The sequence below is a fragment of the Haliotis rubra genome, unplaced genomic scaffold, assembly GCF_003918875.1.
Source record: "Haliotis rubra isolate DU_JTF1 unplaced genomic scaffold, ASM391887v1 Scf1125, whole genome shotgun sequence".
In the NCBI taxonomy this organism is placed as follows: domain Eukaryota; kingdom Metazoa; phylum Mollusca; class Gastropoda; order Lepetellida; family Haliotidae; genus Haliotis; species Haliotis rubra.
Genome location: NW_025765032.1, coordinates 73,384 through 91,552, shown reverse-complemented (window position 1 = coordinate 91,552; position 18,169 = coordinate 73,384). Strand labels below are relative to the sequence as shown.

The following is an 18,169-nucleotide window of genomic DNA, read 5'->3' as shown; positions in this document are numbered from 1 at the left end:
ACAAAAATTTGGACAACATTTAGCAAGGTCTATTTCTCAAACCGCCGAGGTAGTTGCACTTATATTTATACCAATGGATAGGAAATTTAATATTCTACATCTCTGTGTAATTGTATAGCCGTACGTAGATCCAGGACCACGCGAGCGCAATTCTCGCACAACGTTCACTTTTCAAACCGTATGAAAATGTGCGCCTGAAAAAAAACTCGGCATCAAGGGGGTTAAGCCGCATCAGCACTTTTGCAGCTATTAATTCGCGGCGAGAAAATGTCTTATATTTTACAATAAGCTTAACAATATAAAATGATGTTGAAAGTCGCTAAAATATCGGCCTTATATCACATTAAAAACTATGAATAAAGATCACGATAAGCATGGCAGTACAAACTGGGTGTCCGACATCAGAGTTCTGGTGTTCCCCGCCGTGATATTGCTGGAATATTGCTAAAAGCGGCGTAAAACCAAACTCACTCACTCACTCCGACATCTGGCCCCGATTTCTCGAAACAAACTTAAGTCTGAGTTTTGACTTAAGTAAGAGTTTTTACTCAAATTTGAGAAAAAGAAGGAAAATGCATATCCCAGAATGAACTGAAATCGATATTACACTCAAACATAGTTGACAATTTGAGTTGGGTAGATAGGCTACTTAAGTTTTTTGGGCTTTTTTTATGAAAAAAATACAGTTGAGTTAAGAAATCAGCTGTTTCAAATTGTCAAACTCAGTTTGAAATTTGAGTAAAAACTTAAGTTTTTTCGAGAAATCGGAGCCAGGTCTACTTTTATAAACTGGATTCTCGTATATCTATAAAGCCCAAGATTGTAGAGATACGAAATATTTTCTAAGATGATTAAACAGCGGTGTATAGGTTTATAAATTCAGAATTAGTGTAAAAAAATCAGTAGTACACCATTTCTTTGTCACTATATTTCTTATAAGTCACTTTTAGCTAAAGAAGTTTACTTATCAAATTCTATAGATAAAGGTTTCAAAGTTGTTCTCACGAAGTTTCGTATACTTTCTCGTACCTTGACGATTCCGAAGCAACGTTATAAGAAAAGTATAGAAAACGTTGACCGATTTGCCTTAATATGTGATAACTGTGACAACCTGGCTGTCGAAGATGGATTTCACTTCATTTTGAGTTGTCCATTCTATTTAATATTAAATATTATCAGAAATGAATTCATTCCAAAATATTTTCATCACTATCCTGTCTGGGAAAACCTATGACAATGTAGTTGTTTCCCTGCTCCCATGACATCTTCTAATCAACACTCCCTAAAATTTCTGTTCTACGGTGTACAAGTGTTGTTGCATCATGTACTTTGTATACTTGTATCTACTGATTTTGAATGAATAAAAAATTTATAAAAAAAAAACACTCCCAAAAATATCATTTTCTTTTGTGGAGTACGCATTTGTATCATTTGTGTCAGGATACACGCAAATATATTATGGGAACATTTACCCCAGTATATACAGGCTATTAACAGCGGCACAGGTAACCACATATCATTAGGTATAAGCTTCAGTCTACACAGATACTTTGATATTTAAATAACAGTAAAATGTCACGATAGTCTATCAGTATGAAATATACCATTACATTGACATACCATTATTGATTGGCGTAGTTACAAACGCAGTACATAACATATCGATCCCAGTTGCAAACTAGTATCCCCTGACTAAATGTTTACTCACCCGTGACTCGGTTCATCATTAAAAATGCACAGTTTTCTTTTCAATTAAAGGAAACATTTCCATTGTTCCGCTTTACGCTCGATAGACGTGTTTGTCAGTATTGTGGGTCACGTGCTTGCTAGTTACTGGATGGACTCGGATGTTGACACACATTTTACTGATGGAAGTTCATTGTAAGTCGAAGCCCCCAGTATCCTCTGATGTGGAGGTAACCGATATCTGAGACAGGAAAGGTAGGTCATTTCATTGTCCTGGACCCGTGAAGATCCGGGGTAGAATAGGTCTTCAGCAACCCATGTGCTTGCCATAAAAGGCGACTATGCTTATCGTAAAAGGCGACTAACGGGATCGGGTGGTCAGTTTCGCTGACTTGGTTGACATATGTCATCGGTTCCCAATTGCGCAGATCGATGCTCATGCTGTTGATCACTGGATTGTCTGGTCCAGACTCGATTATTTACAGACCGCCGCCATATAGCTGGGATATTGCTGAGTGCGGCGTAAAACTAAACTCACTCACTCACTCATTGTCCTGATTTATTAACCACCTAATTATAACAGATAAGATGTAACCAGCTAGGGCGTTAATAAAGGCATAAAGCAACCAGCTATTCAGAAACCATGAGAAATCAATACATACGATAACTATATTATGTTGTTGTCCTCCTTGCTAACCCCGTACAGTGATTTCAAACCCACTATCAAAAGTTATACTCGGGGCCTTAAGAAGGAAGAAAAAATCTTCATGAACTAAAACCAACAATTGGTTATACCAACTTAGGTTGTCAGTCAAGACGTGATGAGGTAGTTTTAGGACGATGTCGTATTGGCCCTAGTCGGTTTACTCATGACTATCTGCTGAAAACGGATGGAGATTGACCTCTTATGTGTATCTCTTGCGATGAAGTGTTTTCCATCAAGCATATTCTGCTTGGCTGTGTGGACTTGTTAGGACAGTAAATCTGAGAGTCCTGGTTAGCTGCTCGAGCAAGCATCTTTTTGCGAATAAATATTAAGTCGGTAAAAGATCAAAGGTGCCGACAGTATTGTATCAGAAAATATAAGATTTTTGCATTGCGTCACTATGAAATCGCGTCACTGCGCCAATACATGGTGATAGAGCGAACTGCATTTCTTAATTAAAGCAAGGTTGGATTACTGCAATGCGTTGTTTGCTGGATCTAGTTCTATCTCCCATCTGCAGAGGATCCAGATGGTTGTTGGTGGGACCACATTGTAATAACTCAGTAGATCTACTCTTCTTAACTTTCAAGAAGTACAAATGAAAGACCAACTCAGTAACAAAGGCCTATAACATGTTCTGAAGATTAAAACAACAAATTCTATTTTATCAAAACAAAAATACTTAATATTTGCGAGTTAAAAATGACATCTTGTATTCATGGTTTGTGCAAAATCAATCACTTATAACAATATCATCCGTGATCACAATATTGTTTTTTATGGCTATTCTGTTTCGTTTCATCTTTACTGATATGAATTCACATGTCAAGCGTCCTTATTCAAATACCAACATATTTTGACGGGAATAGTATTTCTATTGAAAAAACTGTCAATTCAGTTGCACCAGGATTATTTTAACAGGATCTTTCTGGTACCTTGTCAAAGATAATAGGAGTGCAGGCAGCACAACCTTGTCACACACCTTCATCAAGTTACGAAAGATTTAAATTGAAGCGAAAACAACTAACAATGCTCTCATGATTATCACTGTACACGAGTCTGATGATATCGATGGAAACTATGCCATATCTCTCACTGATTCTGACAAGGTAGCTTGAATCATCTGCACAGACGCTGAGAAAAACTCTCTGTAGCACTTTCACAGGTAGTTCTGGCAAACTGCTGACAGGAAATGCATCATACATACATGTGTTCAGCATAATTTGCGTAAAATAGTAAGGACATCACGAACATTTTAAACACTTGGCGATTTAACAAGAACTGATGCTAAATTCACATAAGTGAGTGATTTAGTTTAGTTTCACGCCGTTTTAGCAATGTTACAATATCACGATGGCGGACACCAGCAACGGGCTTCACCCACTGCACTCATGTGAGGAATCGAACCTGGGTCTTGCGTGTGACGAGAGAACGCTGTAACCACTAGGCTACCCCATTGCCCTCAATATGCATGACACCCGTGAAGGTCCGGGTTAGAATATTGATCTTCAGTAACCCATGCTTGTCGTAAAAGGCGACTAACGGGATCGGGTGGTCAGGCTCGCTAACTTGGTTGACACATGTCATCGGTTCCCAGTTGCGCGGATTGATACTCATGCTGTTGATCACTGGATTGTGTGGTCAAGACTCGATTATTTACAGAGCGCCGCCATATAGCTGAAATATTGCTGAGTGCGGCGTAAAACTAAACTCACTCACTCAAAATGCATGACAAAGTTTCAGTAAAGAGAATCAATAGCAAGCGACACGGTTACTTGATCTGCAAATGTAGACCGAGCGCTCATTAAGATTCATGAGTCTATTGCTTTTGTGCAACGTGAGTTGGGTGAGCGAGTTCAGGTTTACAGCCACGTCGGTAATATTTCAGCCATATATCGTGACTAAAACACGTTATAAATTCACGATAGATACATATAAATCATAAATAACCTGTCAACGAAGCACAGTAAAACAACTAGAATATCTCATTTACGAATATAACATTAGTATGTAAATCCAAAACATTTAAACTATAGAGCACAAAACAATATACAAACAGGCTATAGAGTGCCAACAACTGAAGGTTGATCACCCTACAAGGGGCCATGGGGACTTACAGTGCATTTGCTTCCTGCATGGACCCTAGCTGGATTTACAGAGAGAGAGAGAGAGAGAGAGAGAGAGAGAGAGAGAGAGAGAGAGAGAGAGAGAGAGAGAGAGAGAGAGAGAGAGAGAGAGAGAGAGAGAGAGAGAGAGAGAGAGAGAGAGAGAGAGAGAGAGAGAGAGAGAGAGAGAGATAGAGAGAGAGATAGAGATAGAGAGAGAGAGAGAGAGAAAAGAGAGAGAGTGAGATAGAGATAGAGAGAGAGAGAGAGTGAGAGAGAGAGAGAGAATTTAACAATTAGTGGAACAGTTCACACAATATCTAAGCTATTGTGTCAAACACTAATTGTCAAGGCTGGCCAATGTGCGAAACACGCATTACGTCGAAAAGCTCACGTTAAATCTCCAAATCACCATCATCATAGGAACATTTCCAATGGCTTGTGTTATACACGTGTTTATGTTTGAAAATTTGGCAAACCTTGAGCATCGATTGACGCTGTAGAAATGTCTCAGAATACCAAATGACCTTGACAAACATACTCGAGCTTACAACAGCTTCAAATCTACACACACTGTCAATGGCGTCATGGCGTCTTCCAGTGGCATTAGTTGGAGAGTCAGATAAGCGTCATAGCTATCGAACCGTGTACATTGATGACGGTGTCCATGGCAACGGGGTTAATGGGTAAACTTCACTGGGAATCAGATTAGCTGCTTAGTATGCATTCGTTGCTTTACCATGAATTTGTTCGACTCGCTGGTTTGGTCGTATGCTTAACCGAGTGTAAACACACTCTAAAGAAAACAAAAATCAAAAGAAGTTTATAGTTTTATGTCAAGATCAACTGATCCCAATTGATTTATGAAACAATGGGCGGGATTACTTATATAGATAGCTTAATTTATGTTAACAAGCTCTTGTATATAGACATCTCACCACCACCGTCCTTCCCGCACATCCCCTTCTCACAACTAAACAAACACATCTCTGATGGAATTGCAACCAAAATGGACATTAATTATTGAAAAGCATAGGCAAATGGAAGTATGTACTCAGCTATGAACAGTTGTCACAACGTAAATCATTTTCATAACAGCTTTTATTTAGAGTGTATTTACACCATCGGTAATCAGACGACCAACTCGGAAACATGCCAGTGGATAGTTCTCACGCGCTCTGCGCATTGCACAGCGAGTTAAAAAGTAATGTGAAACCAACGAATGCCGCCGTGGTACATGTGATGTGATGGTGAGTGGATGATAAATATAGGCATAGATACAGATACGCTCTTAAAAAATATAGACACGCATAGACGATTTTGAGAATATTGGACTCATGTAGCTGCAGCAAAAACAACACAAATATACTATTTCTTTTTAAAACGTCGTCTTTGATTGATTTTAAGCAGCTTTAGACCCAAAGCGGGACAAGTTGTACATTTGTTCTTGTTCTAGAAGCGTTTCAAGAAACATTCGCCAAAACGTCACAACGAAAACATGCAAAGCAAAAAGCACGTGCAAGTAAGCCGAAAAGGCATGCGGTATCGACAATTATAAAAAAAGGCACTTCATTTATTTCGAGCTATAGGCAACATTACTCTGCCAAGTGATTGGTTGACATAAAATGATTACATTTACCTGGAGCTATAGGCAACATTACTCTGCCAAGTGATTGGTTGACATAAAATGGTTACATTTACCTGGAGCTATAGGCAACATTACTCTACCAAGTGATTAGCTGACATAAAATGATTACATTTACCTGGAGCTATGGGCAACAATACTCTACCAAGTGATTAGCTGACATAAAATGATTACATTTACCTGGAGCTATAGGCAACATTACTCTACCAAGTGATTAGCTGACATAAAATGATTACATTTACCTGGAGCTATGGGCAACATTACTCTACCAAGTGATTAGCTGACATAAAATGATTACATTTACCTGGAGCTATGGGCAACAATACTCTACCAAGTGATTAGCTGACATAAAATGATTACTTTTACCTGGAGCTATAGGCAACATTACTCTACCAAGTGATTAGCTGACATAAAATGATTACATTTACCTGGAGCTTTAGGCAACATTACTCTGCCAAGTGATTGGTTGACCTAACATCGTGACATTTACTTGGAGCTATAGACAACATTACTCTGTGATTTCAAGCTTGACGTTACAATGAAGGATCTGCCTTTCTCATTTAAATGAGTGAGTGAGTGAGTGAGTGAGTTTGGTTTTACGATGCTTGTAGCAGTATACCAGCAATATCACGGCGGGGGACACCAGAAAATGGGCTTCAGACATTGTACCCATATGGGGAATCGAACCAGGGTCTTCGGAGTGACGAGCGAACGCTTCAACTCCTAGGCTACCTCCATCGCCCCGCTTTCTTACTTTAAATCTTATCGATCAGATGCCACCATATATTACGGGGTTTTCATTATGTATTGTTTAATACAGTAATATCTGTTCAATTGTTTAAATCAATTATGAAAGATGTCTGAAATAGTGCCAGTGTGACCTGCATACTGAAATCGTGGTTCGGATCTTACCATATATTAAATGGACAAAGTATTCTTATTTACTCTAAAGAAAAATTCACCAGTGATCAAAATCCAAAACAAATTGTATTCACTTTTGTCGTAAATACAAACCACACAAGGATCCAGACCTAACTTTAGATGGTACTCCCATCAAAGTAGTAGAAGAGGCCAAATTCCTTGGACTCATATTCGACCGCCACCTGACATTCTTACCACACATAAATGATTTGAAAACAAAGTGCTTGAAGGCTCTAGACTTGCTAAAAGTAGTTTCAAATACAGAGTGGGGAGGGGATCAGACCACCCTCCTTCGCTTGTACAGATCATTAGTTCGCAGTAAACTAGATTATGGCTCCATTGTCTACGGTGGAGCCTGCAAAAGCAATTTAGAAAAATTAGACTCTATCCACCACCAAGGACTGAGGCTCTGCCTGGGAGCTTTTAGGACCTCTCCGGTAGACAGTCTATATGCAGAGGCAAATGAACCTTCCCTTGAACAACGCCGCATTAAACTCTCACTGCAGTATATCACTAAATTACGTTCAAATGAGCCCAATCCAGCATACAATTGTGTTTTCAACCCGCTCTATGAAAACTTATTTCCTAAACTGCCAAGCCTGGTTCCACCACTTGGAATCAGGATCAAACCACACATATCTGCAGCTAAAATTGATCTCGACATCATTGCACCATACCGACTTCTGTCATCACCACCATGGCAAATGGTGAAACCACAGGTCGATCTTACCCTCACCAAACTCAAAAAGTCTGAAACAAATCCCTTGGTGTTCCAACAGGAATACAACCAGTTACGTTCGAAGTATAACACTCACAGATCCATTTTCACAGACGGATCCAAGGACGATGGCCAAGTTGCCAGCGCTACAGTCATTGGAGCCAAGACTGTCTCCTCTAGGACCCCCGACAACAGTTCCATTTTCACCGCTGAAGCCAAAGCTATCTTCTCAGCTTTGACCTACATTCAACAGCAAAATCAGACAAAAACTTCATCGTATTTACAGATTCATTATCCTGCCTTCAAGCACTTCTAAACGTGACTTCAAGTCACCCAATCATCCTGGACATATTAGAACTGTACAACGACCTTTCTACTAGCCAATATGACATCATCCTCTGCTGGTTGCCGGGTCACGTCGGCATAGCAGGTAACACTATGGCCGATGCTGCAGCAAAAGCAGCTCTCGAAAAGCCCCTATCTCCACTGCTAATCCCGTACAGTGACTTCAAACCCACTATCAAAAGCTATACTCGGGACCTGATGCAAAAAAGGTGGGACACTCAAGTAGGAAGAAACAAACTCCATGAATTGAAGCCAACAATCGGTTATACCTACTTGGGTTGTCAGTCAAGACGCGATGAGGTAATTTTACGACGATGTCGTATTGGCCACAGTCGATTTACACATGACTATCTGCTGAAAACGGATGGGGATGGACCCCCCCATGTGTGTCTCTTGCGATGAGGTGTTCACCGTCAAGCATATTCTGCTTGAATGCGTGGACTTATCGCCTGCAAGGGACTCACATTATGATGCAACAAACCTAAAAGATCTGTTCTCACGCGTGAGCGCCCGACTGATACTGAACTACCTGAGGGAAGTTGATCTGTATCATAAATTGTAACTGTGAAATGTAACAACCATAAATTGTAACTATGAAATGTAACAAACCGCCTGCCTTTAAATTTGATGCTATGACCTTTTCTGCTTTTGAATGACAATGTAATCAATAAATGTCTTTGAAATAAAACTCATTCCGAGTATGTACTTACAATATTTACTAATGCAAACTTGTTCTCGTCACTATATGGCTGGAAAAATGCCGATGTGACGTAAAGCTCAACTCAACTCAACTTGATTGATATGTTAAAAGCACCAAACGTCAGCACTAGCAACTCACACGTTGTCAAACTCGATTTTGAGGGTGTGAACATTCCAACAACTCGCCACCAGCACCAATTTCAGAGTTGTCCAACTGTTGTCGAGAAATAGGATCGGTCTTTATTCTAACCAACTTTTCTATCAAACTTTCTATGTTGTCAAACTCGGGCTCGACACATGAAGTGTTGTCAAACTCGTGTTGTTCAGAAACAACCAATCGCAGTGAACGAAATAGTCACATGATCGCACCGATAGACACATGGCGCTCAAATGACACGAAAGTTTGACATGTGTTTGACGTATGAAAACGCGAGTTTGACAACTTTTAAATTTTTTGACAACATGTGTAGTCAAACTTGCCGTGTAAAGGCCGCTTTAGTTCTAGGTTAGTTCTAGGTTAGTTCTAGGTTAGTTCTAGGTTAGTTCTAAGTTAATTGTTTGACTTTAAGACATCACAAGCAATATCTCTTTACAACAGTAAACGTCTAGCTACACCTTGCACAATAGCTGTCTAGCGAAAACATAGAGTCCGTTTTGATTTCATTTGACACCGATAAATTGTTGACTAACACAATGTCTAATAATTGAAACGAAACCAAATTTTGCACAGTCACATGAAATCGACAGACCAACTCTGATGATTTGTCTCATAATTTTGGACACCTGAATAAAAAAGTTGTTTAACAAACGATCATTATTTTGTTGTCACTTTTCGCTATTTTTTACGAGGAGGGACTACCTGCTGGTAGAACAACCAGGTAATCAACAAGTGTGTGTAGTGAAATTTCAATTTCACAGGTGCAACTCGCACACCTGGCAAAATGGGTTGTCTTAATTTTTTATAAATGGTATTAAAAGCCTTGTATGCTGAACCACCAGCAGATTTCAATTTACACATGATTACACCCAAAGCGCAACTAGCAGAATCAACTATTTCATTAGCAGTTTACGTTAGGTCTCGTGTAACCATAAACAAAGATATTTAAAAGCGTGATTGTAATCAAAAATATTATGTCCAATAAAAAAAATACAAAGTCATCTTTGTACACAACAAGGATGACAGTAAACAACTTTTGTCTTCTTCTTATTTAACATTCGCCATCTAGAACACCACTCTGTGACACAGTCCAACATTCCTTTACGCTATTCTCACCAGGTGCAATAAGCACAATATCATCTGGGTAAAGTAGCAAACTTAAAATAAGTTCGCCAATACATATACCACATCTCAGATTATTAAGTTCTTTCGCAAGATCGTTTATATAGACAGAGAAATGTGTCGGTGACATAACACACCCCTGACGGACTCCCGTATGTACCTGAAATATATCTGTGTAGCTTTCACATGACCATGTGCTCTCATACATAGACACGGCATGGATATATTTCCACCTAACACCAGTTTGCAAAGATTATACTATAAACAGTTACGATCAAACCAAAAGAAATACATTAGAAATATACGGACATTTAACTATTGTTATATTTAGACTGACTGACTGACTGACTTTGGTTTTACGCCGCTTTTAGCAATATGATATTCCAGCAACATCACGGCGGGGGACACCAGAAATGGGCTTCACACATTGTACCCATGTGGGGATTCGAACCCGGGTCTTCGGCGTGACGAGCCAACGCTTTGATCACTAGGCTACCCCACCGCCCCCTTATATTTAGAGGCATCGGTAACACGTTAGAGTCTGTAAAAAGTCATAGCTTATTAAGGTGTACAAAGTACATAAGCGAGGAACATCTTATTGCTTGTGACCAGATTTAGTCTAAACTTATTTGCAACTTTATCACAGAGGAATATTGCATGTAGAACTATTACGACGTTTTGCTCTATATACAAAACATTAAGCGCCTACTTTTATGGTTGGGTTGAGTTGAGTTGGGCTTTATGTCACATCGGCATTATTTCAGCAATATTAGTCTAGAAGCCAGACCCCCCAAACTGGTGAAAATGTGGTGCAGTTCTGACGACCGACAGGAATGTGATTTTTCACAATCAGGAATGATTTGGTTTTGATTTAAAGCCGGTTGTCATCGGCTACCCTGTGTGACTACCGTGTAGGAGCCCTTTTAAGGTGCAACATGTCATGTCAGTTTTGGCAATATTTTAACCGATAACTGGGTGGTTAATTTAATAACTCTGGTTTGGATAGACCGATTTTCATCAAAATAGTAGTTTTGGAATGGTCAGATCATGATTTAAAATTGTGATTTAAAAAACGATGTTACATATATGCTCATCGCAAAAATATAGAAAACAATAGAGAAATAGATATAAACTTGTGTTGAATGTTCGGGCTTTACAGAGATGTATACCTAGATATGCATCATGTCCATTTTCTGTCATTTTCTGTCTTTTGTTGTGTTTGGAGCACAATAGCTGAAATATTTGAAAATATTCAAAAATATCTCATAAAGTAAACTTCCGTCGTTCTGGTTTGGCAAGACTATTAATCTAGGTTGAACAGGCTGTTCAGTATCAGCTGTGGCCAATTAGTAATAATGATGTCACCTTGAACCTGGGTAGTGGGAAAGCACGATGATTAATGAGTTTGCTCGTTACGACAAACTTCCCAGTTTGGTACCGCGTTCCCATTCCCTGAGATACCACGACGCTGAATAATTGCTAAAATGGGAGTACATTCAAGTTCAAAACAAATGATTATTTATGTTGTATCTGAACATTGCATGCTTAATCGCTACATTTGTTTATCGACAGATTGACGATGGGAATACACAAACCCGTGACGATAGTAGCTGTCATTGGCTCATTGGTCTATGGTTTACTGAATGTATACAACAGCCATTATTTCTACGACCGAAATACCATCATGCCATGCCCAAGTGTTCTAAATGCACAACGTTATGGAATTTGGCAAACACGGCCTTTAACAGAAAAGGAAGATAATGAAATCGAAACCTTTCTGCATGAATCTCTCTTCACTGGAAAACTATTCCCACCCTATGAAGGCACGAAAAAAGCTTGTGGAAATATATCTTACCTCAAAAAAGGTGCATCAAGTAAATCTGCGATTTATCATCGTGTGTTGTGCAATCCAAGGGGAGATAACCCATGTTGCTATAACAACCGGTGTTTGAAGAAGCAAGTTGGGCAATGTGTGTGTTCCGAATGCATTGACCTTCGAACTGAAGTACATGCTGAGTATTCGAAGTGGGTCCCTAATGATGACAGGTAAATATGATGAACAATGTCTTCTGTCTAAAACATGTCTTCTAAAAAAACAACCGTAAACGATAAAGGAGACGTTATATAGAAAGACACACGGTACAGCTTTGTATGTAATGTTTCGTAAAAGGAACCTTTATAGTTGTGAAACTGTGTCAGTTTTTAACATTTGTTATAACTGGGATAACGTTTCCTCAGCCAAGTAGAGATTCTTGAACATTTTGCGTTGAGTCCCATCCGGGATTCGACCACACATTCTAAGGCACCTAGTCACCATCACACAAAGTAACCGATTTAACCCATTCAGCCATCGCATTGTCCACCAAATTGAAGTCTGACAATTTGTAATCTATAACTTTGTGTACCCACCTGTCAGTGTAATTAAAGTAATGAACATACAAAGCCTCTTAGAAACTGGACAGATGTACCATATGTTATTTTTGGGATTAGACTTTCTTAGTAAAGAGGCATTTGGGGCTGTTTCATTCGGAAGCCAACACTCTCAGTATAAGACACATTATCGCCAACACAAATCTGATTTTCAAACTTTTAAAGAATATCTAAAGTATGAATCAGTGCAAGTAAAAGAAATTGAATTACAAAGGAATTACAGATGGATCACGCATAATGCATACATACTACACACATACCAATATTTGTATAGAGCCAATAACCAACTCAGTTGCTCAAAGACGCCGTGTTAACCATTATACTTGCCGTCAACACAGACGCGAATTGTTTTTAAATAGCCCATGTAGCCGCAATATCAATTATATGATGCCAAGGTTTACAAATGTCTCAAAGTCGAGTGAACGTTTTGTGTTTTAGTTTATTGGTTACCTCCCCTTCAGCAACAGTCCAGCTATGGCGGCGGTCTGTAAACAACAGAGTCTGGTCCAGACAATCCAGTGATTAGCAGCATGAGCATCGGTATAAGATTCCGATTTAAGGTATAAAATATTTCAACCCTTTATCCGACCGGTATTGCCGTCCTTGATCCTTAATATCTAAAGCCATTTTTAAGCTATGGAGACAAAACATTTTGAATTGCTTCTTTGTTCTGTTTAGATGTCAGATTGAAAACTTCACATCACAGTCAGCTTGTGAACTGTTAAAGGGAGGGACCTACCACTTCTACGGTGACTCTCTGGTTAGGATGATGTTTGTGGCATTTATCATCATACTCCAGGGAGACAATCAACATGGTGGACTCCATCCTGACATCCCCAAAGGTACGACTGAGTGAGTGAGTAAGCGAGTATGGCCTACTGAAAGGCAAAAGAAATGTCGTAATATTGGAAATGACATTTAAGTATCAATGGAACATTTGAACATATTTTTTTTAAATAATACGCCACTGAAATGCAGTACCGACTTCCATCAGAGAAGATAACCCCTCTCCATTGTCCCCAAAGACAGTTTCGCCGCTGTTGTGTCCACTTGGATACGTTCCCGGCGGTGACGTTGGGTGAATATGGGTCTCTTTGCAGGACATCGACAAAACAGGTTCCTGGCTTGGAGACGTCGCCAAATGGTACGTCACTGACTGGTCGCTGGTGGTTTCCTATGGTCACCCAAGCTGTTTCTCTGGCCCTTGCGAATAGGTCTTGCACTTGTTGATGGACGATATGACGGTCCTGGCGACGTGTTGTTACACGGGGTTGACCACTACGTGGACGGTCATCAGTGCTGCTGGTGGCGTTGTATCGCACTCTAAGACGTTCTATCGTTCGTACGCTGCAACTGAAGTCATTAGCAATGACTCGAGCATGTTGACAAGCGTGCAGACGTCCAATAGCTTGTTGTGGTTGATCTCTCGTTAACCTAGTCATAGCTGCTGTGTTCAGAAAACAAGTGAACGATTGCCATTCAAGCCGGCAATTTATGCCTGAATGCATTTATGATGCACGTGCATCTCGATTTCAATGTTGTGTTTGTGGGAACTTTTCCCTCCCCAAAAAACAAAAACATTTCTAACTTCAATCTCAAACAATACTTTATTGGGCAATGCAGGCTATACGACCACGATTCATGTTTCCTCAAACTTGACTTCAGGTGTATATTTAAAGAAAAAGGTTCAAATACTCCATTGATACTCAAATGTCATTCAGTACATATAATATATATTTAGTGAGTGAGTGAGAGAGTGTTGTTGTTTTATGGCGCGTTTTGGAAATATCGCAGTAATAACACAATGTGGTATCAAACCAGGATTGTGTCGAGTGCCAAGGATGTATCATACTACGTGTTACGAAAGCCTAAAGCTGTCACTAATAAAACGCTAACATTTTTCGTTGCTTCGATTATTTTGCACTCGGTTCGGGTATTTTCTCGTCATTTCAAGAAAAACACCTAATATTCTTACGGTTCTGCAGCAGGATTTATACCATCCCTTCAGCTGCCAGCGATTGTAATTGTTGTTAACCTCATATTTAAAATTCTACAATATCCTGCGATTAAAACCGCTGATAGCATAGAATATTCTTTGAATGATGTGGTCTTATATATAACATGGGACAATATTTTTACAGTACTTCAACCCCTACCCTTGCTCCAAGAGGCAAATCTAGATAGTAGCACGGTACGCCAGTATGTTATTTATATTTTTTTTAGAAACTATCATTGAAACTAATAATCATTACCTTAAAGAATTGTGCAAGCCTATCCAACCCCTATCAAGGGTATTTCCACAAAAGTTAATAATCAAATTCTACCTACATATAAAATAACATCAAAATTAATCAATGAATTAGGGTTCCATGCCTCAAGGCAAGGAGACCCATTGGTATCGTTCGGATTATTATTATTTACTATACGGCTGTTGTCTTTTTACTAAACATAGCTCCAAAAACCAGTGCTAAGAATCGCTCTAAAAAATCACCAGTGCCAAAATTAGGACCAATGGCAAAGGACAGATAATTCAAATTTAATTCGAAAAGTTCAAAGTTTGACAACAAATATTTCCAGATCTAACGGTTAAAAGACTTCCAAATTTCTTGAGCAGATTGAATTCTGAACAATTTTGCTTGTCTGGCTAAGTCGCTAAAATGCTATGGTTCATTTTAGGTTTTGGCTTCGCTTTTAACAGGTTTCTTAGTAGTTTGCTCGAACGATCACATCCAGAGCTTCCAACCTTTCCATAACTGATGTCCAGTACCCATTGTGCAAATTGTGCACAAAATGTGTCAAGATGTGCCTTGCATGGCCGTCATATTGAGTGCTACTTCCGGACCAAAGTGATCTTCAAAAACTTTCCAAGACTTCTTCACGGGTTTTTTCAAAAGCAAACTTACCAGGGAAGTACTGAAAACTAAACTCGACTTGAAATACAATATAAAAACCATGTATGTGTCTGGCAGCAGAGGTATTAGCGATTCCAGAACACTAACTGTTTGTTGACCTAAGAACAACGGAGCTATGGCCTGTTAAAGAGGGAACCATTTCTTCTCCAGAACTATTTCAGGTACATGACCCTGTCACCTCGGCTGCAGTTTAGAGATCTGCTCACGTGTCAAAAACAGGTTCTTGGTTGTGTTCTTAGCGAGTTCTTGACCTGTAATACACGTGTACAAATCTCTTACTCTGTTTGCCTTTGGATGTAGGCTATTAGAGCTGATTATACCTGCACCAGCAACGTAGCACCTTGGGCCTAAGAGGAACAATTCCAGTTTTGTTCACCATAGTTCCTATCTTCATTGGTTCTCTTCATAGCACAATGAAAATTCACAATGTATAGTTAGGTAGTTTTCTTGAATTTTGGATGTTAAAGTTATCACAATTTGGTGATTAGATATATATCTTGGCAGCATCTGTTTCCAAAGAGACAAGTGTCATTATTCAAAATAGAGTACACACCCGTTTGTATCTATGCTAGGACGATGATAATTCCATTTGAAAGTTAATTAAGGAAGCTTTTCCTATCAATGGAAGTGACATGATGCATACAAGATACACCATTTATTATTTGCAAAGAAATATCACTATTTGCCCTGAAACAATATCATATGATCTCAGTCGGAATTTAACAATCGACTCTGAGACTTATGAATGTTATATGGATTTTTCGCTTCTATTGACAGATTTGCTGTATTTCCCAAACCAGAACTTTTACAATTAAAAGGATAATCATTTGATTGCAAAACTTACAAAGAAGGAAAATGGCAAATGGGGAAGTTCCAAATAACTAATTAAGTTCTGGAGACCATTATCGCTGCTTGCACCTATATTTCTAATTGGTTTTAAAAGGCAATAATTAAATTAGAACTAATACCATTAAAAAGAACCTTCACGGAATGATTTGAAATATTGATCCCTCGTGATGAAAATGACTCTACAGTCAAGCAGTGCATGGCTGACCGTGATTCTGTCTTCACAAGGGATACAAAACGAAGGTCCCTCACCTTTCTAGAAATATTCATGGGTGTATCTCGAGTCAAATAATGACCTCTTCAAACCTGGACCGACAACCCAAGTGGGTGTAACCAATGGTTGGTTTAATTGCATGCATAACTTATTTATACCTACTTGTCTGTCCCACTTCCTTTGTTCCCACTACTTCACGGATATACATTGTACGATCTAATGACAGGTGTATAATTAGTCCATGGGATAAGAAGTGGTGTCACAGATCTGTTGAGAGCTGCAGCAGCCATAGAGTTACCAGTGATTCCAACCAACATAGGACCATGCACGTATTTGCCAGTAGCAAGATTATTATGTAGTTCAGCAGTAAAACAAGGATGCTGACACGAATTGTTCTTAATTTCTTGAAGACAGGACAACTGGTCCGTACGGTGCGTTGCGTTGCGTTGCGGTACGGTACGGTGCGGTACGGTACGGCACCGGGACCGGTAGGGTAGGGTAGGATAGGGTAGGGTAGGGTAGGCGTGCATGGAAGGATGGAGAAGCATTGTTTTGTGAACGTAATTTTCTGTTTCAGATAAAGTGGAAAAGTGCTCCGGAATGTACGTATTTCCACCCAAATGCAGACCGTACCTTGACTACAGCCCGACTCTATGTAATGGAACAGTGAAGGCAATGTTTAAGATGTATACTGGGGGGAAAAGCGATTCCAATGATGGTCGAGGACGTCACACAGATCCTGGACAGACGTCGATCTATGATTCTGTATGGCTGTGGTATGTGGTCAAAGTTCGACACAAAAGGCTCGGAGAGATATGCACTGTCTGTTATCCACGCTGTCCACAAAGGCACTGACCGGCAATGGCCAAAGTTGGTGTGGTCAGGTATTCACCATTACGGTCTTTGGCGACGTCATTATTTTAAAAACATGACTAATGAACACGTGAAATCCTTCAACAGACATATGGAGGCAGTTGTAGGGAAATACAATGTGCCAATGTTTGATACCTTCAACATGACTCGAGGGGTGCGGAGCGTGGACTCATCTCATTTCGGCCCAGGAGTAAACTTCCTCAAAGCTCAGATCTACCTTAACTATATTAAAGAGCTACAAACTAAAGGCAACTGGGACTAACAGTTTGATCATACCATATATGGTATTTCCTACGTCTGGGAGTCACGTGACGATTTGAAACCGAAGATGGAGTTTACAGCGTTGATGCATTATTTCTCATCTATACACCCGATTTGTCTATCTCTTGTGATGAAGTGTTTACCATCAAGCATTTTCTGCTCGACTGTGTGGACTTTTTAAATAATGAAGCAACAAATCTGAACGATCTGGTTTTCCCCTTGAGCGGGCATCTCCTTGTGAACGACTTGAGGGCTGTTGACCTGCAACTATGTTCTGTAGGATGGATTGGTTATTTTTTGGGTAAAATTTGGTTGTATGTCATTTTCCTTCTGTGGATTTTAGTGTAATGAAGAAGCATGTATACCATCCAAAAAAAAGAAACGCATAGGCCATAAATCTGTTGCGAAAATATTGCATTTTCAAACATGTGTAACTACTCGTCCACAAACAGGCTTTAGTACATGATTTTTTACATCAGTTTAGAAGAAGGAAATGTCTATACAACCAAGTGGATAATTTTAGATAACG

General features: G+C 39.4%; 1 protein-coding gene across 1 annotated transcript; it reads left to right on the top strand.

Moving 5' to 3' along the window:
• The first annotated feature begins 1,495 nt into the window (after positions 1-1,495).
• LOC124290537 lies at positions 1,496-18,169 on the top strand. The gene is made up of 4 exons (XM_046727288.1): positions 1,496-1,941; positions 11,677-12,150; positions 13,213-13,376; positions 17,084-18,169. Exons 2-4 carry the CDS (start codon positions 11,684-11,686, stop codon positions 17,359-17,361), a joined length of 909 nt encoding a protein of 302 aa, XP_046583244.1. The 5' UTR covers positions 1,496-1,941; positions 11,677-11,683; the 3' UTR covers positions 17,362-18,169.